The sequence below is a fragment of the Panthera onca genome, chromosome C1, assembly GCF_046562875.1.
Source record: "Panthera onca isolate mPanOnc1 chromosome C1, mPanOnc1 haplotype 2, whole genome shotgun sequence".
Classification (NCBI taxonomy): Eukaryota; Metazoa; Chordata; class Mammalia; order Carnivora; family Felidae; genus Panthera; species Panthera onca.
This window is the reverse complement of record NC_138346.1, coordinates 48,641,889-48,666,719: the sequence shown is the minus strand read 5'-3', so window position 1 is coordinate 48,666,719 and position 24,831 is coordinate 48,641,889. Positions and strand designations below refer to the sequence as shown.

Below are 24,831 nucleotides of genomic sequence, written 5' to 3'. Positions count from 1 at the left end.
ACCAGAAGAAGGTGGGGGGGGGGGCGCAGGCAGGAGGTCGGGGAATAAAGAAGGGAGGAAGTGGAGAAGAAGGGAGCGTAAGGAAGAAAAGACAAAAGAAGGAAATGAAGAGTTTAAAGGAGGGATATCCAGTCATGACTTTGCTATGCCCAATCTCTACCAGCTTTCTTTAAGCTCATAAAATACATTAAGTTTGTTAAATTAAATTAATGATGTTAACTACAATTTCATAGCCAGAATACAAAAATGTAGATTTGCTTTAATTATCCTATGTGGGGGGTGCCTGGGTGGCTCAGTCGGTTAAGCGTCCGACTTCAGCTCAGGTCACGATCTCACGGTCCGTGAGTTCGAGCCCCGCATCGGGCCCTGGGCTGATGGCTCGGAGCCTGGAGCCTGCTTCGGATTCTGTGTCTCCCTCTCTCTCTGCCCCTCCCCCGTTCATGCTCTGTCTCTCTCTGTCTCAAAAATAAATAAACGTTAAAAAAAAATTTAAAAAAAAATTATCCTATGTGGTATCAGGAAAGAACAAGATCATCCTCCGTCCTATCAATCCTCTTTCTAGATGAAAGCCTCCTTGTGTCACTCCAGTAGATTACTAACTAGTTTTCATTGCCTCTTTTTTCAAACCTACTTCAAATCTATTTTTCAAACTGCTACTAATTACACTTTAAATCTGTTCTGAGGCTTTCTTCTGCTCCCAAAACATAAAGATCTCTATCACCTCTTAACTGAAGCTCAGACTTTTGAGGCAACCATTCATCACTACCTAGAGCCCAACTCAAACCTAAATTTTAAGCTTTATTTCATACCACCTCCTTGAAGAAGGCAGCTGTCATCTATGGGTGATGTACTTAGGCTCTAGAGCTAAACTGCTAAAGTCCATAATCTTTACCAAACTGCTTTACCGTAATAATCTAGCCATTCAAATGGCTTGGACAAATTACTTAACCTCTTTGAGCTACAGTTCATGATCTAAAAACAAAAATAGTACTCCTAAATTCTCACAAAGATCTCAAAAGTCTATAGTAACTACTCAATTTATTTCATTGTCCAATCAAATGAGACTACTGACCATTCCTAACACACAAGGTCCTTTTCTTACTTCTGTACCTCTCTGTCCAATTTTCTTAGCCTGGAGTGATGTGCTCAGTGTCCATCTATCCCAGTCCACATTTCTTTAAGCCCCACTGTAAGTGACATTCCACAAAGTCTTTCTTTTTTTTTTTTTTTAACGTTTATTTATTTTTGAGACAGAGAGAGACAGAGCATGAACGGGGGAGGGCCAGAGAGAGAGGGAGACACAGAATCTGAAACAGGCTCCAGGCTCTGAGCTGTCAGCACAGAGCCCGACGCGGGGCTCGAACTCACAGACCGTGAGATCATGACCTGAGTCGAAGTCAGATGCTTAACCGACTGAGCCACCCAGGCGTCCCCCACAAAGTCTTTCTTAACAGCCCTAATTGGAAGATCCTTCTTCTTTGAATCCCTTATAGTACTTTGTATTATTCTCAATACACTTATTACATACTTCCCACTGTCTTAATCACCCATAATATCATATCTCCCACTTTTGTTTTCACAGAGCAGAGAGTACTGTATTTATGTATGTATGCATGTGTATGTGTTTGTGTATAAAATATATATTTGCTAAATGGGCTAATTCAATTTATTCAGCTCATCAAAATAATGAAAACAATCTCATGCTTCAGAAAAGAAATCACTTTAGTAACTATATACATTCCTACAAACTCAACTGTTAACTTTCTAAATAGGAAAAGAGTTCCAAGTAGACATTTTAAACATTTGTTACCTCAAATTCCCTTTTGAAGAAGATGTAAAGGGAGTGCTTGAGTGGCTCAGTTGGTTAAGCATCTGGCTCTTGATTTGGGCTCAGGTCATTATCTGACTATTGTGAGCTCAAGCCCTAGATTGGACTCTGTGCTGAGCAGGGAGCCTGCTTAAGATTCTCTCTCTCCATCTCCCTCTCCATGTGCCCCTCCTCACCTTCATGTGCATTCTCTCTCTCTCTCTCTCTCTCTCTCTCTCTCTCTCTCTCTCAAAAAATAAAGATAAAATACATTAAGAAGGTATAAATGAATTCAATTTATATTATCAAGGTGACACGAATATCTATCTTACAAAACAAACAATTATACTTCCAAATAATATTGTCATCTTCCACCAAGTAGACAACTTCCAGAGGGACAGAGAGAGAATGAGAGGAAGGGAATATTAGGTGAAATTTGCTCCAGTGGGCAGACAGATCACTCTCACATTTACATCTCTAATGAAAACCCATTGAGTACCCATTATGTGAGGAGACTTTGCCCTCCTTACGTGGTGAAAAAGAAGAACTATAATTACCTCTATCACAAAGGAGTGATATATATACAGTTGCCTGTGCCAGGCTGGGAGGCACATCCAAGAATGCAATAGTAACTGTGGCCCAGTGGGTCTCTAGCCAGTAGCTACATTGGTATGCATCCCAGCAGATAGGAAATGACATGTTACAGTTTGTCTGGGTGTAACTTTTCTCTCTACCAGAAGAAAATTCTGTCCCTTCAAGTATATCTTTTAACTTGAAGTGATACTATTTCAAGAATTATTACCTTCCCATTTCACATCTTTCCATCTTCTCCAATACCTCCCTATAGTCCCACCTACAAATGAGCATAAGGCTCACCTCCCTTGGGCTTGATAAAATAGTCTATCTTGGGTAATTCTGTCATCACTCTTACTAAAAATAAATGTTTTATTACATTTTTTAAGCTTATTCTCCAAAGAAGAAAAAGAAGTCTTTTGATAATATGAACTTAGTTTACCAAGTTGGTGACCAGAGACCAAATAAAGGAGTATATGGTAATTTAATATTTTGATAAGAAATACTGTAGTAACTTGAGGAAAGACTGAGTTTGGATAGAAACTTTTGCTTAAATGCTTTAAATGCTTAAATCTTCTATTTTGTGTTGTCAAATGACTGATTTAGAATGATGCTTACCAATAATGACACAACCTCTATTGGTTTCAGAATTTGATCTCTAGTTACTGATTTAGTGTTCTAAACTTAATATTATGTCATAATTTTAGAAAAATAAAATGAAAAATCTATTGCTGTTAAACAGTATATGATACCTAAAAAAAAAAAAAAACCTAATTTTTATAATGTTCAAAATGATTTTAGAAAACTCTGAAGTCAGTCAGAAATTAACTCCAAAACTACTCTGAACCCTTTTACTTTATTTTACTTTATTATTTATCCCATACTGTTACTTCATGTTGTCTATTAGGGCTCACTGGATTAGACCAGGAACACAAACGGCAGCATAAAACTTCTCCAAATAATACACTGTCAAAGTGTGAGGCTGTTAAAAATTGAACAATATGAATCTCCTCCCACTACCAAATTTCCAGGAAAAAATTAAAGCAAAAAATTTAAATTACTTTGGCGTTATTAATTCAAATTTAAAGAAGAAAAGTCCACAATCTTTCCTCCCTGAGTATGTAATTTGATTAGTCTCATCAAGACTCTGAAACCTGGGGAGCGACAGAGTTGTCTTAGCAGAGGATGTCTTCCACTTTCAGGACCACTGAGGTAGATTTAACTCTTAAGCTTCATGGGTCCTATTTTTAAAGCTCAAAGACTTTTTTAAAGACCCCAATAGTTATTACAAGGCACACAATTATGACAACACCAGCCCCACCTCTACAAAATGTGTACATTCATCAGTTGAAGGAGATTTGGGTTGTTTCCAGGTTTGGGTGATTATGAATAGAAAAATCAGAAGTATTTGTAGTCAGCTTTTTATGTAAACAAGGGATTGTTGAGTCATAGTAAATGTATGTTTAAGTGAACAAAGTACTGTCCCAAATGCTTCCAGAGTGCCTGTAATATTTTTCATTCCCATCACTAATGCACGAGAGATCCATTTGCTATGCATTCTTGCAACCATTGTATTATCAGCAATTTTTTATTTTAGTCATTCTAATAGATATAGTGTTAGCTCATTGTGATTTTCATTTGCATTTCCCTGATCGTTAATGATGATGAATATCTTTTCATATGCTGTCTGCCACTTGTAAATCCTGCTTAGTAAAGTATCTGTTGAAGCTTTTTGCTCATTTTTAATTGGGTAATTTTCTTACTGTTAAGTTTCAGAAGTTATTTATATACTCTGAATACAAATCTTTTTCAGATATGTGATTTGCAAATATTTTCTCTCAGTCTGTGACTTGCCTTTTAATTTCTGTTCCATTGATCAATTTATGTGTCTATCTCTTTGCCAGTACTGCACTGTTAATTAGCATAGCTTTTTACAGTCTTGAAATCAGGTAGTATAATTCTACCAACTTAATTTTTTCCCTCAAAATTTTAGGACTATTTTAATTTGCTTGCCTTTTGCATATAAATTTTTTGATCAGCTTGTCTGCAAAAATTAGGCTGAGATATTTTAGTGAAGTACATTAAATCAATCTACAGATCACTTTAAGGAGAAAAGAAACCTTCTACAAATCTTGGTCTCCCAAGCCATAAACATAGTATCTTTTTCTGTTTAGGTTATACTTGATTTCTGTCATAAGTGTTTTTATAGTTTTCAGCATAGAGATCTTATATATGTTGTGTCATATTCATACATAAGTACTTCATTGTTTTGGTACTATTATACATGACGTTTTTAAATTTTGTTTTCCTGTTGTCCATGACTATACTTTTACGATACCTCTTTTTACATATTTTTTAGTGGTTGTTCTAGACAACACTGTACTTATCTTTTCACAATTCCACTTCACCCTTTAAGTGGAATGTACATCTTTCCACTATCTATGACTTCTTATCCCCCAACCCTTTGTTATAGTTGCCCTATGTATTACATCTACATACATCAAACATCCATTCAGACAACGTAACATTTTTATTTTAAATAACTAAATAGAAGAAGACTAACATATTATATTTACCCAGATAGCTACCATTTTGAATGCTCTTTAATTTCTGATATTCCAGGTTTCTTTTCCAGTGTCATTTTTTTCAGCCTATAGAACTTCTCTTAGTATTTCTTTTAGAACAGATTTTCTGGCACTGAATCATCTTATTTCCCTTCTTCTAAAAATATCTTTATTTTACCTTCATTCCTGAATGACAGTGTTTTCATTTGATATAGAATTGTAAGTTGACATTTTTTCCAGAACTTGAAAACTGTTTTTCCGTTTCATTGTGTTTCTGTAGTTCTGATGAGATATTGTCTATATTTGAATAGTGATCCTCTGTAAGTAAGGTGACATTTTTCTCTGGTTGTTAAAATTCTGGGGGGTGGGAAATAGCTTTTAGCAACTTAATTATGATATATCTTGGTGTGGATTTTTATTTTTTTGCCTGCTTTAATCTTCACTGAATTTCCTTAAACTTAAGTTTATATCTTTTGCCAAATTTCATTTAAGCAGACTTCCTTATCTCACAGAAAGAACTACTATCCAAATCTAGTGATTATCATAACCATTAGTTTTTAAATATATTTTTAAATATATTTACTACATGGGTGTATATCCTTAAACTACATATATACATATAGATAGAAATAAATACCATTAAAAATATTTAATGTAACTGATATGCTGTTGTATCCAGTTGTATGTGATGTGCTTTTTACACTCAGCATTATGTTTCAGAAGTTTTATCTCTGTTGCCTGACATTTTATTTCATTACTGATATATCCCATTGTGTGAATATACCACGATATACATATATTTCTCTTGATGGAAATTATACACATAATATTTATATCGTATTTTTATATGTTATATATATTTGTATTATATGTTACAGATACTATATTTATATATTATATATATTTATATAAATGTTTATATAAATATAAAATCTCATGGTACTCATTGAAGAGATTCTCTAGGGGTTATATGCCTAGATATGGGATTTCTGCGTCATGTTTCCTTTTCTGAGAAATCATATTTTCAAATCTCTTGTCCATTTTCCTAAGGGGTTTTCTTTCTCCTGTGGATGTGAAAGAATTTTAAGCCATACTAGATAATTGTGTTAGTATATATATATATATATATATATATATATATACACACATTATAATAAATATCCTCTTCCAATTATGATTTGTTTCTATCCTTTCTTTTTATCTTTTGATGTACAGAAGTTCTTAATTCAATATGGCTGATGTTAATCTTTTGTCTTATTTGTAGCAAATATTTCCAGTTTTGTTAATGGCTTTTTTAACTGTTCTTTTTTTTTTTTTTTAAAGTTTATTTATTTATTTGGAGAGTGGGGAGCAGAGAGAAGAGAAAGAATCCCAAGCAGTTTCTGTGCTGTCAGCATGGAGCCTGATGCAGGGTTTGATCTCAGGAAGCATGAGATCATGACCTGAGGCCAAAGTCAAGAGTCACACATTCAATTGACTGAGCCACCCACGCACAACAGTTTTTCTTACTAAACATTTCAAACATAAATAAAAACCAGCAGAACCCATATGGTGCCTCCATCTGACTTGTTTCACTTAGCATAATACCTTTTCTATCTATAAAATCATGTCATTCACAAATAGTGACAATTTTACTCTACTTTTCCAATTTGGATGACTTTTGTTTCTTTTTTCTTTTTTTTTTTTTTTTTTTTGCTTAATTGGAGTCCCAGAAGGTCCCTTAAGCTACCCATCAGTCTCTTAATCTATTTTTTTTTTTTAATTCTTTTCCAGGTGCCTGGGTGGCTCAGTCAGTTAAGCATCCATCTTTGGCTCAGGTCATGATCTCATGGTTCGCGGGTTTGAGCCCTGCATCGGGCTCTGTGCTGATGGCTCAGAGCCTGGAACCTGCTTCAGATTCTCTGTCTCCCTCTCTCTCTGTCCCTCTCCTGCTCATGCTCTGTCTGTCTACCTCTCAAAAATAAATAAACATTATATATATATAAATTCTTTATCTCTTTTTGGGTGAGTTCCACTGCCCTCAATTCCAGATCACTAGCCCTTTCTTCGGTTCCACTCATTCTGCTGTTGAACCCCTATAGTATCTTTTTCAGTTCAGTTATTGTATTCTTTAGCTCTATAACTTATGTTTCACACTGTCTTATATTTTATCTTTGTTGATCTTTCTGTGTTCATCCATTCATCTCTCAAGATCTGTGAGCATCTTTATGATGATTACTTTGAACTCTTTATCAAGTAAATTACTTATCACTTTTTCATTAAAGTTTTCTTTGGGAGTTTTTCTTGTTCTTTCATTTGGAACACATTCCCCTGTTTCCTCATTTTCCTTGTTTTTTGTTTTTTGTTTTTTATGTATTAGTCAAAACAGCTATCTCTCCCAGTCTTAAGGGAGTCATCAAAAGAAGGCCGGGTGTGTGTTTCACTTGTCTGTGCAGCATCCTGCCAAGAATTGGCTCTCCAATTGTTTCAGTCCCATGGGGCCCCAAAACACAAGGACCCCTGGCCACTAGAGCCAGGCAATCAAAGGGTATCCCTTATGAACTGTGTGTACCTGCTGGCTTTGACAGGGCTACAGGGGAGGGGTTGGGGCAGGCAAGCCCACCCACTGGCTTCAGTGGGGCAGGCCACAGGAGTTTGCAGGGGTAAGGCAAGCAGAATTAGCAGGGTAGAGAGAGGGCAAAAATGGCACCTGGCAGTGCCAACACTTGCCAAGATAGGAGACTATAAAAATGGGAACAATCAGCACCTCCTTCCCTGGAGAGAGTTGGAACAAACTTCTACCCTTCCAGAAGATGCTTTAAGAATAGCCAGTGGATCTTCTTCGTGTATGGTCCACATGCTTTTCAGCCTGCTGTACTTGTGCTGGGTCTTAGGGTAAGTAGTCTGTGTACAAACCCTTTAGGAACAGAATCTTATTTCCTAATGCCCTTTGAGTTTCCTGGATGTAAGCTATGTTGATGTTTTGTTTTGTTTTGTGTTTTTTTTAAGTAGGCTCCATGACCAGTGCAGGACCCAACATGGGGCTTGAAATCACAACCTTGAGATCAAGACACAAGCTGAGATCAAGAATCAGACATTTAACTGACTGAGCCACCCATGCTCCCCCATAGTGATTTTTAAAGCCAGATGTTTGCAGGCTCATATCTCCAGTGCAGGTCCCAAGGGCTAGGGAGCTCAAACTGCTTGCTTCTCAGGGATATGCTCCATATTTGTGAATCCCTCTCACAGGTCGGTTGTCATACCACAGGTGGGGTTTTTGGCTAGACCACACCTCTGCATGGTGTATGTCTTTCCCAAGCAGATGTGGCCTTTTTATCTTTTGTTGTGGAGGAACTGCTCAGCTAGCATTCAGGGCTTTTTCAGAGAAATTTGTTGTGTATGTAGCTGGATATTGGTGGGTCTACGGAAGGAGGTGAGGTCAGGGTCTTCTTATGCTGCCATCTTGCAGGTTCAATTTCTCTAGCAAGACTGATTCATAGATGGTGGCGTGCCTTTCCATCAAGAGGCATATAATATCTCATTTCCTTTCTCTTTGTAATGTTAGCAGCCATTTATGTTCAAGGCCTAGATCTATGAATTAATTAAGGGTTTCAAGTTGGGATAACTTAATTCTATCATTCCTTCTTCTTAGATTAATTGGAAAAGTTGTATTAAAAGAAATTTCCTCTTGGGGCGCCTGGGTGGCTCAGTCGGTTGAGCGGCCGACTTCGGCTCAGGTCATGATCTCGTGGTCCGTGAGTTCAAGCCCCGTGTTGGGCTCTGTGCTGACAGCTCAGAGCCTGGAGCCTGTTTCGGATTCTGTGTCTCCCTCTCTCTGACCCTCCCCCGTTCATGCTCTGTCTCTCTCTGTCTCAAAAATAAATAAACATTAAAAAAAAATTAAAAAAAGAAATTTCCTCTTAACTACTATTTGGTTACAGTGTGGTATAGGATACTTCGGAAAAGCAGATTGAAGCTTAACATTTTACAATCATTTATTAGTTTTCAAAGTAGTAAATTGTTTCAGTAGCATCCTTCAACAGTGAGCAATTAGGTTTGTTTTTTTCATTGTGAATTTACAGATTTAAATAAATTTAATGTACTTTAATAAAATTATGTTAATGTGTTTATTAATGCTAAAAGGGTGATAGTTCCTGCCAGTGGGATCTCCCGTTAGTATAACTCTTAAGTCCTTTGTGACATAACCCTAATGATTTTTTATAGCTTCCTTGCTATCTGGGAAGACAGGATTATTCAAGCTTATTTTGTACACATTTAATTGCTTCAACATCATTGAGTTTCACTGGCATCTTTTAAATGATAAAGTGAACATATATAGATGATAGACAGATAGATGATAGATACATAGATACATAGATACATAGATACATAGATAGATAGACAGATAGACCTATTTCTGGACAGTCTCCTATTTTATTTATCTATTTGTTCTTACATGAATACAGTGTTCTCAATTACTATAGCTTTATAATAAGTCTTCAAATTTGGTAGTTTGAGTTCTCTAATATTTGTGGTTCTTCTAGATTGACTGTCTTGTGGTAGGGCCTTTACTTCTCCATATAAATTTCAGAAACAGCTTTCCAGTTTCTACAATATAGTCTGTTGGGATTTTATTCGGGCTCACCTTTCATTTCTTTTTCTTCCTGGCTAGCACCTCCAGGATAGTATTGAAAAAAATGGTGATTGTGTACATATTAATCTTGTTCCAAAATTTAAGGGGACATGATCAATATAGAGTGTCAGCTCTAGAGATTTGAAGATAGCTTTTATCACAGGAAGGACATATCCTCATATTGATAGTTCACTAAGAGGTTTGATCATGAATGGCTATTAAACTTTATCATTTTTTCCCTGCATCTTTGAGATAATCATCTAAATTTTTTCCTTATTTCTTTTAAAGTTGTGAATAACTTTGACTTATTTTTAATGTTATATGTTAAACCAGTCCCACATTCTTGGGATTAACGTTACTCATTCATCATGCATTATCTTTATCATATATTGTTAGATTCAATATATTTCATTTATAATTTTTGCAACTTTGTTCATGTGGGATGGTGACTGAGGTTTTCTTTTATTGTAATGTCTTTTAATGAATTTGGTATTAGAGTGATTTTGGTCTCAAAATATGAGTTGTGAGAGTAGAAGTATTCCTCTTTAATTTTCTGGAAGAGTTTGTGTATAATTAGTGTAATTTCTTCTTTAGATATTTGGTATAGTTCAGAAATGAAGTCAATTGAGCCTGGAGTTTTCTTTGTGCACATGTTTTTACATATTCGATTTCTTTAATAGATATGTAGTTCTTCATATCATCTATTCATAAATGAGATTAGTTTGTGTTTTTCAAGAAATTTGTCCTTTGTATATAAATTTTTAAGCCTACTACCATACACTTATAATATTCCTTTATTATTATTTTTTAGTATTATCTATATAGACTTTTGTTGTGCTATTATCTCTAATTTTCCTGATGCTACAAATTTGTGCTTTTTCTTGGTAATCTGGCTTATCACTTTTATTGAACTTTTCAAAGAATTAGCTGTTTCATTATTTTCTTCCTTTTTTTTGATTTCTTTGATATTCACTTCAATCTTTACTATTTTCTTTCTTCTGCTTACTAAATATTGACAAGGAGGTGGAAGAATTGAAACTCTGATACACTGCTGAATGGCTTGTAAAATGGTACGGCAACTTTGGAAAACAGTGTGTTGTTTTGTAATAGTTAAACATATACTGGATCACTGTATGATCCAGTCGTTCCACTAATAGATATTTACCCCATAGAAATGAAAACTAAGTGACTTGTACACGAATTCTCATAAAAGTTCATTTGTGAGAGGCCAAAATGGAAACAACCCAAATAGCAGGTAAATGAATAAAAACTGTGGCATATCCATATAATGAAGCACTTCTCAGAAATAAAAAGGAACAAATTATTAAAATATGTGAAACCATTATACTGAGTAAAAGAAGCTAGGCAAAAAAAGAGTACATATTATATGATTCCATCCATATAAAAGTCTAGAAAATTCAAGCTAATCTTGTGTGAGAAGTATAGAGTGTTGTCAGGATGGGAGGAGAAAGATAGATGGATTACAAAGGTGGATGAAAAAACTTTTAAAAGAGTATTAGAAAAGTTATTTGATTGCAGTGATAGTTGTAGACATATTTTAAAGTTGAAATATTTTCAATTTAAATGAGTATAGTTTATTATACTTCAATTACACTTCAATAGATTGTTAAAATAAAACAACTATGGTTTTTCTCTCTCATTTATTTACTTTTAGGACCTACAGCAAATGCCATTTATCAATCTCTAAGTAATACAAAGAATGTCGTCAAAAAATCAGCAACTTTAGTTGGCCAGTCAGATGTACAAGTTAATAGTACTGAACAAAAGGTATAAAATTATGTCTCAAGCTTTTGTATGATGATTACTTATCTAGTTAATTTTTCACTTCTATGATCTCTTTCACTAGCATGATACCAATTGGTTAGGGATATTAGGGTCTATTCGTGAGGCCAGATTTCTTTCCTTGGGCGTATTGAGTCACTATGTAATTTAACAGTAGTAACTAATCCAAACATTTAGCAATTACAATGATAATAATAGCTAAAACGTATTCACTGTTGGCCAAGCCCTGTGCTAAACTAGAAGGAAGGGAAAATGAGGAAATTTGGACACATAAGATATAAAGATGAATAAAACATAATCAATTATCTTGAGGACTCATTGCCTAATAGGACAGACAGACTCAAAAATGTTATCACAAGAAAATGATGTTCTCAAAATCAAAGAGAACTGTGTTTAATTAAGCTGTAGGCTGGATTGGAATAGGTTACCTTGTATTTCCCTGAAATAGACTGAATGACTCTAAACTTTGTAAAACCAACCATTGAATGGATTACTATGCCTTTAAACAAAATATGGAATACTAGAAAAGGAACAATTTTGTACACTGCTACATATTGAACTCAATTTTAAACTAGTTAAATTTGAGATCCCTATAGAAACTATTCCAGGAGGTTGTTAATATATATTTTCCTGAGACAATTTTCATGTGAGATTAGGGGATAAAAGAGAGAGAAACTATATTAATTTGGTTGATTGATAGTGACAAAATTTCTTTTATAAGTGCAGTTACTAATGAATGTTTTTCTCTTTAATGTACCATGTAGAAAGATGGAGTAACTAGAAAATCAAATACGTCTGATGATAGAGGTGAGAAAATGAAAAACAGTTATACTTGTTATATTGTTAATTTAATAATCATGACTATATATATATATATATATATATATATATACAGTTTCATAATCATGACTATATGTATATATATTTTATATATATATATATACACACACACACACTATATATATATACATATATACATATATATATGTATATATATATATACAGTTTTTCAATTTGTTTTGCTGATTATAACAATCATGGTTATTTTGGATAATAAAAAATGGTAAAAAAATTGTTTATGAATATAGATATAATTAGCTCACATGTCAGTGCTTGCTTGATGAGTATGGCTTTTGAACTTTGCTAAGTATGGAAAATTTAGGGTCCCTGATGTGGCTGTTTATAGTGATGGAGTACATTACTCACATATGTGACTCAGTAAGTTACAGTACAGAGAACTGTCTCTGGAAGGGCCCCACACTCCACTGCCATCAATTCTCCATAGACAATACATCGTATTTCTCATTTCCCCTTCAGCAGACCATACAATAGCTAAATTTCCCCATACCTTGTTAGATTTCTGGAAGGCACTAAAAATACTCATATGCATATCCTACATATACATAAAGAAAATATTAGGCACCTCCATTGAGTAGCCAATGATCACTTCGAATTCTATAGAATATCAAACTCATCATCTTCCTGATCCTTCTTCTGTTTCACCTAGGCACAAAATGTTAATTATTCTTTGACTCTTCTTTATTGTATTTTGCATCCCAAGGTTGCTACTTTCTTTCTAATCTACCCCCTTAATTTCTTTTGCCCTTTCCTCTCTTTTCATTCCCACAGCTTCTACCTTGTTTCTTTCATCCTTGGCTATTTCAGTACCTTCCCCCATTCTCCTCCTCCTCTTTTTAATCCCCATAAATATTGCTGTGAAAGCAATCTTCCTAAAACACAGCTTTGGTTATTCCCTTATCCAAGTAGTGAGTGGTTTTTGATTGCAGACTGAATGAAAAGAAAGCAGTTAATTCTGGCAGTGGTCTGTGTTTAATTATAGGGACTAAGCTAGCATAATATTAAATAAATTAGGATCAGAGGTTAAGGATTTCAGACTTGTGTCTAAAGGCAATAATGAACCATTTGAAATTTGTAGCCAGTGAACACTAAAAACAGGTCATGTAATTCCTGGAGATACTTCTTTACCTCAAATAAATGCCTGATTGTGGTAATTCAATGATTGTTTAAGCTCAGCAGAGGGAACATTGGATCAAATCTATTCATCAGCATTCACCCTTGTTCCAGAAATATGATCTTCTCATAGGTAAAATTAATCTCTTCTTTCTCTAGGAGCTGTAAACATCTCAACTCAAAATTCAATTATTTCAGCTCAAACTTCACCCACAAGAAATTGTCCAAGATCTTCACAGTCTTACTTGGATCCTCCAAAAAATAAGGTATATAATATTTCCTTTTGCCCCAAAGGCAAGCAGAATTAATGAAGTACATTCTTATGATCAGCATGAGTATAAAAATTTCCATTCATGAAGTGGCCATACAAAACAGCTTCATTCCCTGAAATTAGTCATACCATAACAAAATTTTAACATCCCTAGGATAATCTTCCTAAATATAGGCTACAACATTGTAGTTCACAGTGCATACCTGCAGCCTACAGAGGAAGTATTAATTTGGCTTTCTTTGGTTGGGCTTCTACTAATACGGATGGACTGTTCAGAGGTAGTCATATTCTCTCTCCCCTTTGTTTTTGACTAGCCATCAGTTACCTGCTTTTGGAAAGTTACCATCATAAATTCAAGGTGTGTCTTCTGATATACATTACATTTTTTTTTTCCTCTGTGAGTTACCAACTGGTTTTAGGAGTCAAAACCACATTTCATTACCAGCACAGTGTTAACTGGTTCACCTGTACTGAAGAGTTAACTTGGTTTGAAAATGGAAATTAACTGTTTTTCCCAAATGAATTTGTACTTGAATAGGGTAGGAAGTGGCATCATTTTCTGTTTCTTATAATGCATAATAATTGACAAACTACACATAACTTCTAAGATGTATGTTTACCATAAAATGCTTTTCTATAGTGCAGTTTTGTTACAAACATTTTACAGTTCAGCATTTTACTATGTCAATATCCACTTTAAGTATGCTAAGAGTCAAAAAAGAAATTTCTTAACAACTTTGACATTTAAAATTCTCAGATTGCCTAACAGATTCCAAAGGCCATGTCTTTTACTAAAAACAAACAAACAAAAACTCCTGTAAAAACAATCTAAAGTTTATTACTGACCTTTTTTGGTTAATGTGCATATTATTAAATTTGCCATCCATATTGATCTCAAATAAGTACCAAATGTCCACAAATTCCTAATTTATTATGAGGAAAAGCCTGACTGTTTTATTATGCTAAGTATTATACTCTGTTTCCAACATGTTATACGTAGCCTACCACTGTCATAAAATATATTTTTTGTGACCTATGTTCAGCTCTCAGATCTGGTGGGCAAAAAAAGAAGCCTGTTTCACTTGATTTACCTCCTTGAGCAGACTGAGTTCTTGAGCAAGTCTAGAGAACCACATCCCTCTGTAATCAGAGAACCTGTTATCTGCTTTCCACCTCTAAAACTTTTATTGTAGCTTTGTCAAAAAAGCACAATGAGGTGCCTGGGTGGCTCAGTTGGTTAGTCATCTGACTTCAGATCAGGTCATGATCCCGTAGTTTGTGAGTTCAAGCCCCGTGTTTGGCTCTGTGCTGACAGCTTGGACCTGGAGCCTGCTTCAGATTCTGTGTCTCCCTCTCTCTGCCCCTCCCCAACTTGCACTCTGTCTTCTCTCTCAAAAAAAAAAAAACAAAACTTAAAACATTTTTTTAAAAAGCACACCTATTCTTTTATCCCACTGAGTTGATTAACATATTTACCAATCAGTGTATTCCAAAGACAGTTCATTTTAGGATGCTAGTGAATATCACTGTCAGAAAAGAGTTAAAGCAGGCTTGAGACTTGTGTCTTTAGAAGGGCCTGTTTGCAAGGTTACCCCTTTGGGTAGCATTGGGAAGTTGACTTTTCCCAAGTCCTGAAGTAATATGGAACTTTCCGTAGCTGAATGGATGGTGCACTGTACTGCTAATAATGTGATTTTTGCTGAACATCTGATTTCCTTTTAAGAGACTGGAATTTTGATATGCACTAAGGCACAGGGTGTCCTCATGACCAGCCTTCAATAAAAACCTTTGAGTGCTGAGTTTCTAATGGATTTCCCATGGTAAAAACATTGTACATGTTACTGAATTTTTTTTTAATTGCTGGAGAAAAGAGCATGCACAGAGAAGGGAGAGAACATAAGAAAAACTGCGCATGGAGTTTTCAAGACTCGGCCTGCGCCTTTTCCCCTTTCTTTATCCTATAGTGTATTCTTTTACTATAATAAATCTTAAACATGAGTACAACTATATTCTGAGTCCCATGAGCCTTAGAAAATCACCAAATGTGTGGGCAGTCTTGTGTATCTCCCATGATACAACTATGAACTTTTAAATTATGTAAATATCACAAAATGTGTGCAGTTCTTAAAAACTGACATTTAAGGGAAATTCTCAGAATCTTAAATTTCTGTATTTTAAATATATAAATAATAGTTGATGTTCAAATCATGGAGGGGGAAATCTTTTGAGGATGTTTGTTTTGTTGTTTGGATTATATAGAAGGAGATAAATGCTGAATGGAATGAACGATCAAACAAGAGATCAAGCTACTTCTGTGAATCAGGTAAACATCAGTAACAGCTACTGAGTAAGTTATGAGATCTATTAATTCATTCTTTTAACTAACATTTATTGAAGTCCTGCTTCATGCCTGGTATGGTGCTACATATTCCTGGAATGTTTGGTACAAATTACTGGAAAAATATTTAACCTCGCCCTGGCTCTCTTAGTAAGAAAAACGATTTTTAAACTACAGATTCAATTAAATCTGAAACTGTTCATATTTTCTGTCTCTTTTATCCATCTAAATTTTCAAACTTCTTGGCAGAAAGTTGCTATATGTCCTATCCATATGGATTAGATTATTGAAAGGCAGTGTAGCATAATGGGTAGGAACATATAATCTGACCCAAATATTTAAGTTGAATCCACACTCCAACACCTAAAATTTATGTTTGGGCAAGTTACTTAACTTCTCTGTTCTTTGTTTTTTCCAACTATAACATGAGAATGTTACCTAACACAAGTTACCTAACACAAGTTCGCTGACCACCGCTGGAAAGATCAATAATCAAGAGAGGAGCTTTGATTGGAAAGGAATTTGAGCTTTATTCAGGAGGCTGGCAACCTGGAGAGAGGTGTACTCTTGTCCAAGGTTTTTGCTTGGCCAAAAGATTTTTAAAGGGGTTTAATGAGTTAAGGCAAATGCAGTGGTCTGTGACATTTCTGGATTACCTTGCACACTCGATGGCATCAGTTATCTCAGAGCTTGGAGGTTGTTCAAGTTCTAGTTCCTTAGTGCCCAGGATAAGGGCTGTGCAAGAAGGTCCAGTTCCTTGGTATCCAGGAGTTGTGCAAGATTACTCTGTTCTTTCTGCATAGGAGGGAAAGTTCTACTGATGTGCAAAGGGAGGACAATAAAGTTATTTGTGTGACCTTGCAAAAGAAAAATATTTTGCTAAAAGATGCTGGGCCAATCAAAAAGCTAAAGTGGCTTCAAACAGACTTCTGGCCTCTGTGGCCTGGGAACGTTCAGGTCCTTCATTTCCCCCATGGCCAGTGGTCTGCAAATCTCAAAGAAAGTAAATTAGTTCTGCTACAGATCGAGGGTCAGGAAGCAAGGAGTGTGTTAACTTGAAGCAAGTTAACCCTTAGGACTGGCTGGAGTATTGTTACAAGAACAGGAATTGTACATCATTCATACAATTCCTATGGCAATTCAATACATTAATATTTGTAAAAGTGCTTAGAACAGTGTGTGGCACTTGATTTGTGATATGTAAGATTTTGAAATGTACTGCAAAACTTTATATGCAATATTTTCATTTTTTTCTAATTCATATCTATATTCTAATTGTCTTATTTTGTATTTGTGAATTCGTCTTAAAATTTTAAGTATATTGGATTTCTAGGTTCCCTTTTGTTATTTATTTCCAATTTAATTGCTTTGCAGACTGAGATCATGGCCTTATTGTACCAGCTTTTTTTGTTTGTTTGTTTGTTTATTTATTTTTTTTGAGAGAGACAGAGAGAGACAGAGCATGAACAGGGGAGGGGCAGAGAGAGAGGGAGACACAGAAGCTGAAACAGGCTCCAGGCTCTGAGCTGTCAGCACAGAGCCCGACGCGGGGCTTGAACTCACGGACCGTGAGATCATGACCTGAGCCGAAGTCGGAGGCTTAACCGACTAAGCCACCCAGGCACCCCTGTACCAGCTTTTTCAAATATCTGCAGGATTTCTTTACTGGCTTAGCACACGTGATTAGTTTTTAAGAGTTGTATATGGTTGAAAATAATAAATATCAATTTGGTAGTACCATGTTCTAAATATTTCCATTCAGTCAAGATGTTTAATTGTGTAGTTCAAAAAAATCTATATACTTACTTTTATTTACTCTGTTCTAAAAATCATTGGAATTGGACATCTGTGTGGTTCAGTAGGTTAAGTGTCCAACCCTTGATCTAGGTTAGTTATTAGGCACATCAAGGACTATCCTGATGAATTGAGGGTTTTTTTTTTAAGCTTTTATTTAAATTCCAGTTAGTTAACATACAGTGTAATATTAGTTTCAGGTGTAGAATTGAGTTTTTATTATTGTGTATGGTTTTTACCAGAAGTGATGCTTTTTGTCTCAAATTTAGTAGGTCTGATACTAATATAGCAACATTAGCTTTCAGTCTTAGTATATTTTATGGATAGATGTGGCTTTTGTAAACACTCTATCCCTGCATCTTGTTTCATTTTTATTGAGTCTTAGAATTTGACTTTTAACTGAATGTAAGCCACTTACATTTTGTTAATTACAACCTTTGGAAGATTTTTAACGCCATATTGGTGTTTTGCTTTGTTCTGCTTTTTGATATTTTCTTTTAATTTCTCCTTTCTTGCTTTCTTTCAGAGTATTAAATTTGCTCTGATATTCTCTTTTAATTTATTAAACTTACTTTTTAATCCAGTTTTCCCTCTACAGTTTTAGGAATTGTATGCTATGTATATTCCTTTTGACAATTACCTTTGAATTTTAACAAGTATACTTAAAGTGAAAGCCAAAGTTAGAATAATTTACTTCTAAATCACTATCTCACATTTAACCAATTATTTAGTTTTGATTTTTATTACCATCTAAATTAAGATTCTGTTTTTATACATCCAGGTTTTGTTTATATTTTTCCATGTTTACCAATATTTTGTTGTTGTTGTTCGCCATTCCTTTTTGCATTTTGTCCTTTACAGAATCACCTTCATTCTTCCTAAAGTAAATCCATTCTTCAGAAATGTCATTAGTGAATGTATTTTGGGAATAAATCCTCAGATTTTATTTGATAAAACTCTCCTTATTTTACCCATGTTCTGGGATATAATTATGGCTGGATATACAAGTTATTAAGAACAGTTATTTTCCTCTTAGCACTTTGAAGATACTGTTTTACTTAAATGTTCTACTTTTTCTGTACTTAATAATTCTTGTGTAAGTGATTCTTCCCCTCGCCTCCATACACACCTCAGTCTGCTTTTAAGGTCTTGCCTTTGTTTTTCATTAGTATCACCATAGTGAACAGGTCTGGACAAGTTTCAGCTATTTTTCTCTCCTATATTGCTTCTCTCCACTTTATTATTTTCTTCTAAAACTCCAGGTATATATATGTTAGATATCTTCTTTTTCTTCTACATCCTTTAACAACTATCATATTTTCCATCTCTCTGGTGCTGCATTCTGGTCAATTTCTTCCAATTTGTCCTCCAAATCACCAATTCTTTCTTCAGTTTATCTAATTTACTATTTTATCAATTCCATGCACTTTGAAATTTTTCTGGTTAAACATTACATATATATATATATATATATATATATATATATATATATATATATATCTGAGTAGATATTTTTCAAATTTGACTTGACTTTTTTGATAGGTTCTTGTCCCATTCCTGTATTTTCCAATTCCATCTTTATATATTTTAACAGATAAAATTCACTTTTTAAATATTCTATATCTAGTAATTCAAATGTTTTAAAACATTGATGTCTATGCCTAATGCTATTTTTCTGCAGTCATGGTGTTTCTTCATATTTGTCTGTGTGTGTAGTGTGTGTATGTGTGTGTGTGTGTGTGTGTACAGGGCATTATTATATATGTGAGCTCATTTTTTAAATTTATTATTATGTTTTAAATGTTTATTTATTTTGAGAGATAGCAAGCATGAGCAGAGGAGGGGCAGAGAGAGAGAGAGAGAATCCCAGGCAGGGCTCAAACTCAGGAACTGTGAGATCATGACCTGAGCTGAAATCAAGAATCAGCTGTTAACCAACTGAGCCACGCAGGTGCTCCATGAGCTCACTTTTAAATTTTATTATTTATTTTTGAGGAAGACAGAGAGAGTGCATGCAGGGAAGGGGCAGAGGGAAAGAAGGAATCTCAAGCAGGCTCAGCATTGTCCACACAGAGCCGGACATGGGGCTCAAACTCATGAAACTGTGAAATCACAACCTGAGCCGAAATTGAGTCAGACGCTTAACCGACTGAACCACCCAGGTGTCCCTATCTGTGAGCTCATATCTGGCAGAAATGTATCATTGGGAATTCCATATTTAGATAGTATATATTGCTCTATAGAATCAAATTAGACACATTAAATATGTATACTTCTTTGATCACCAGTTATGGTTCAATAAAGCAGTTAAAATTTTACCATATGCTTCTGGTAGGCATCTGGGAGAGATATCAATACAGGTTTATTTTAATTTTTATGGAATATACAGTATATTTGAACCTCAAAGTTGCATAAGAATTAATCATCACAGATTATCTCTTAAGAGATATTTTGGGGGCACCCGAGTGGCTCAGTAGATTAAGTGACTGACTTTGGCTCAGGTCATAATCTCACAGCTTATGGGGTCGAGCCCCAGGTCGTGCTCTGTGCTGACAGCTGGGAGCCTGGAGTCAGCTTCAGATTCTGTGTCTCCCTCTCTCTGCCCCTCCCCTGCTTGCTCTCTCTCTCTCTCTCTCTCTCTCTCTCTCTCTCCCTCTCTCAAAAATAAAATAAACATTAAAAAAATTTTTAAAAAAGAGAGATTTTTATTTTTTCCTCTTCCTTTATCCAAGGCTGAAGCCAAGACATAATTTATTTGTGCTGCTACCTCTGTGGCATGAGTTTACGTTTAAAGACATCTCTTCTACCAAGGGTATAGCTCTTTGGGATCCAGTACATTTTTAGAGGCTCTTAGTTTTGATTCTCCACCTTGTTTGCAGGTATTGCCGAGTCTCATAAGGAAGGCATCAGCGTTAACACTTGCTTACCCTTCTAGATTTGTGCTACCCCAAATTTTTTGCTTGATTGTTTTTAAGAGGTTTGTTTCAATGTTTTATATAGAATTTTAGGCATTTTTTTAAATTTCTAACTCCCACATATTAATGGAAACCACAGAAAAGGTTTTTTTTTTGTTTGTTTGTTTTCTATTTTGTTTTTAAAATAGTACTGTCTTCACACTTAATTTCCCAGGTACTCACTCTTAATTCCAGTTACTTCTCCAAACCTAGCATACACAAAAACATACCCACAAAAACAAACCCCAAAAAGGTTCATGAGATTTAAATAAGACTTTTTCATGCACATGATTAGTACCTATTGATTACTCATTTATTAGAAGAAACAAGAGTTACCATTTAAACTTGACTTTGAACTGGTTCTAATTACTGATAATAGTTTCTGAAATCAGGGCATCCTTTTTGTCTACATCTTTTATTCACTTGTTTTTTTGCATAGTTGACATATACCAATCCAGTATGCCTGTAGAGATGTACTGCACAGACTTCCTATATCACTTATATATAAAGTATTTACTAAAACCCAGTAATAGAATCATGCTGGATTATGTACAAAGCAAGTTAGCTAATATTCAAGCAGGAGGAGATTAGTGGCAGATAAAGCAATGAATAAATGGTGAGCATATTAATCAAATAATGCATTCAACAAATAAATGTTACTGTATACTGTGTGTTAAGTGCTGAGGATATAGTGGTAAATTTATGTCATAGTCAGGAAGACAGAAGAGTAAACATTTAATTATGATATAACATAATGAGTTTTATAATAGAAACATGTGTAGAATGCTTTAGGAGCACTGAAGAAAGATATTTATTTATTTACTTAGGCAAGGGTTTCTAGTGGAATTAACACAAACTGAATGAAGCCTAAAAGACGAGAAGTTAAAAGAAGGCGTAGGGTGCTTGAGACAAAGGAAATGGCAAAAACAAAGGCCCAGAGGCATGGAAAACATGTTACTCAGTAAACTATGTTATTCTGTGTCTCTGGACTATAGAACATACATGAATATATAGAGGCTAACCAGAGTAGACACTACAGAGGTAAGTAAGAACATCAGATGGTATGGTATATTTTATGTCTTACTAAGGAATTTGGACTTCATTGTGGAGAGTGTCTGGAGGCTTTTAAACAAAACAGTCCGAGAGAATAAAGATCTACTAGAGGATATTAATTTCCACTTTACAAGTTTCTGGGGAAGAATACAAACTAATTACAATTTTCTTTTTCTAATAATTAGGACCTCAGGTTCATGCCAGATCCAAGGGTACTTTCCCTTGTCGTATTTTCACAAATACGTAAGTATCTAAGAAAATTAGTGTATAATTATAAATTAATACTTTAATAATCACATGAGTGCTATTCAAAAGCAAATGATTACATGTAACCTTCTAGTAGTTCTACTGAAAACTTCTGTCTTTTGCAAACTCTCAGCACTAAGCATAAACTGTAAAGCAGACAAAGCCAATGTTCTTCCTCTTCCTTTTCTGTTTCCTTATCCCCAGTGTGGCTCTACACTTCCACTATATTCAGAGCCTTCGTGCACCTTTCAAGTATATCCTACATTAACACCCCCACTACAGGAGATTTCCAGGATCTAAACCTGTTTCTTTGCTTTTATTCCCTTTGAAGCATTTACCATTTCTTGGCTTTTTGAGATTGTTGGCTTCCTAAGGATGGTAAATTAGTTTATTCCCAAGTATTAGCTTCATCAGTTATTCTTCTCCTAAAGGGTATTTGCAGTATAATCCCAAATAATAACCACTAACATTGGAATTGCAAGTCTCTGGAGAAGAAATTTTGGGGGCCTGGGGGATTTCCATTCCTCAAACTTCGGTGGTCACCTATTCTGTTAGTGGTTATGTATGATCTTCTCAACTTTAGAAGAAAAACTATTATTTTAGGCCTGTATCATCACCTTTTTAAAAAAGTAGTATGCCAAAAATGTCTAGCATATACTTTAGAAACCAAATCACTATGAAAATGGTTGGGTAAAGTTAAGTGATGTATGGCAATAGAGGGTGTCAAAATATTCAGATCAGGCTTCCTTGGAGGAAAGATCTTGATTTTAGGACTGATGTCAGTCTGACTGACTTACTGAGACTTCATAGGATATGTAGCACTGTAATAGATGCAGGAGGAAGAAAACTGACTCGTTCAGTTTAAAGCAATAGTATGGAGTGGAGGAATGATGATCATGTTTATATAATGACCATTTTTATTTTATTGAATAAATAAATTTTTATTTATTGAAAATATAAATACCTCTTCATTAAAAAGTTTGCAGGACGTTCATAAATCTTAATTTCTGCCTTCTTATTTTCCCCACCCAAGATTGCAGAACTACAGAATCATTTGAATCTTTCATAGGAAATATTTCGGCTACTATTTCATTAAAAATCTTAGCTTGGCTAAGATGACTAACTCAGTGCATGGCCTGGAGCTTCTTTACCAGTTCCTCCCAAATTGACAGGAATACTTACGGCTGCATTACCCAGCCTAACCTCAGGTCAGAATACAAATAAAACACAACTAAAGATACTTTCTGGTCTGACTATGCCCATCCATCATACACATATCACATTCCTCTTGTTCTTTTTTTTTTTTTTTAATTTTTTTAAATGTTTATTTATGTTTGAGAGGTGGGGTGGAGCAGAAAGAGAGGGAGACACAGAATCCGAAGCAGGCTTCAGGCTCTGAGCTGTGAGCACAGAGCCTGATGCAGTGCTTGACCCCATGAACCATGGGATCATGACCTGAGCCGAAGTCAGATGCCTAATTGACTGAGCCACCCAGGTGTTCCATACATTCCTCTTGTTCTGATTTAACTCCAGATTTTGTAAGACTTTACTATGGAATCATTATATCTGATCTACTGTCCACCTCCTCTCCCCTCCCTTTCTTCTATTGTTTAGTTCTAGTTTTTTCTAATGTCAATACAAAAGGCACAGAAAATTTTTATAAAATAGACATGGAAATTCAGGACCAAGAGAACGAAGACAAAGCAAAAGTGTTTACCCCACGATAGCGGGGGGGGGGGGGGCAATAAACAGAGTTGCAATAATTGTGTACTGCACTTTGATAATGAGTAAGTTTTGCATTATTGGAATGGAAGATGTAAGGGGTAACAGAGTGAAGAAGGCAATAAGTCTACAGTTGTGTGGACTGTGGTCAGGAATTTGTAGTTTATTTAATGGGTGGCACTCTGATGGTTTGGAGGGGGAAGTAATGGTCACATTAGTATGCATGATAGATAACTCTGACAGAATTACATAAGAAAAATTGAAGGCAAGAAACCAGGAACCAGTTCTCAAAGTCCATTAGTGGCATGCACTAATTTTGTATTAGACAGTAGGCCTAGATCCAAAAGACTTTAAATGGGAATTTATTTATCAAACATTTATTGAGAAGCTTCTATGTTCAAAACATAATGCTAAATGTGAGGCAGATACCACAATGAAGAAAACCATGCCCCTGTGTTTGGCAGGTGTTGCTTTTCAAGGATATCATGGAGCTGGAGAAAGGGGATAGAAATAGGGCAAGTTAAAATAGCACAGAGCTCACTGTTTTTATCTAGATCAACCATTTTTCTTGAATAAACATTCTCTGGAATGCTGAAAGCCTTTGGTTAATTTTCAGAGTTCAGAAAACTGAAAAAAAGGACAATTAATTACTATGAAATTGTAATTTTTTGCCAGTTTTTCATTACTTTTATAGAGGAGTAGGTTTTTAGAGCTTCTTACTCTGCCTTTTTCACCAATGTCATCCTTTATCTGGTTATTAAAATTGTTTGAAGTGTTCTTCATAAAACTTTCTGTTATTTGGCTAATTTTATTCTTAGGTCTTTGCTGTTTGTTTGGATCCATATACATGCCTTTGGGACAGAAAGCCTGTTGGAGACAGCTATTAGTTAATAGGTTGGACTCCTTGAGTTCTATTTGGTCTCTACAGTATAATGTGAAGGGAACAGAAAAATGAATCTGGGAGAGCTAAGTTGCAAAATATCTAAAAGAAGAAAACTATGCTTAGGTTGACCTGAGAAATCAGATCCTGAAGAAATAAAGAAGGCCAAAAGACATGTCACTGACATCAGCTTTCATTCTCCACGTTCCATACTGCAAAAAAGGTTTTAGTCTAAGTATGGTT

At 35.0% G+C, this 24,831-nt stretch overlaps 1 protein-coding gene across 5 annotated transcripts in view; it reads left to right on the top strand.

The window, feature by feature from the left end:
* The window catches only part of FSIP2 (fibrous sheath interacting protein 2), a 99,948-nt gene that overhangs the window by 12,376 nt on the left and 62,741 nt on the right, over positions 1-24,831 (top strand). For all 5 annotated transcript variants that reach the window (XM_060622289.3, XM_060622291.3, XM_060622290.3 and 2 more), the window contains 6 exons: positions 2,770-2,859; positions 11,232-11,344; positions 12,124-12,166; positions 13,490-13,596; positions 15,861-15,924; positions 21,926-21,983. In XM_060622289.3, the coding sequence (XP_060478272.3) occupies positions 2,770-2,859; positions 11,232-11,344; positions 12,124-12,166; positions 13,490-13,596; positions 15,861-15,924; positions 21,926-21,983 (475 nt within the window). The remainder of the gene's footprint in view (positions 1-2,769; positions 2,860-11,231; positions 11,345-12,123; positions 12,167-13,489; positions 13,597-15,860; positions 15,925-21,925; positions 21,984-24,831) is intronic.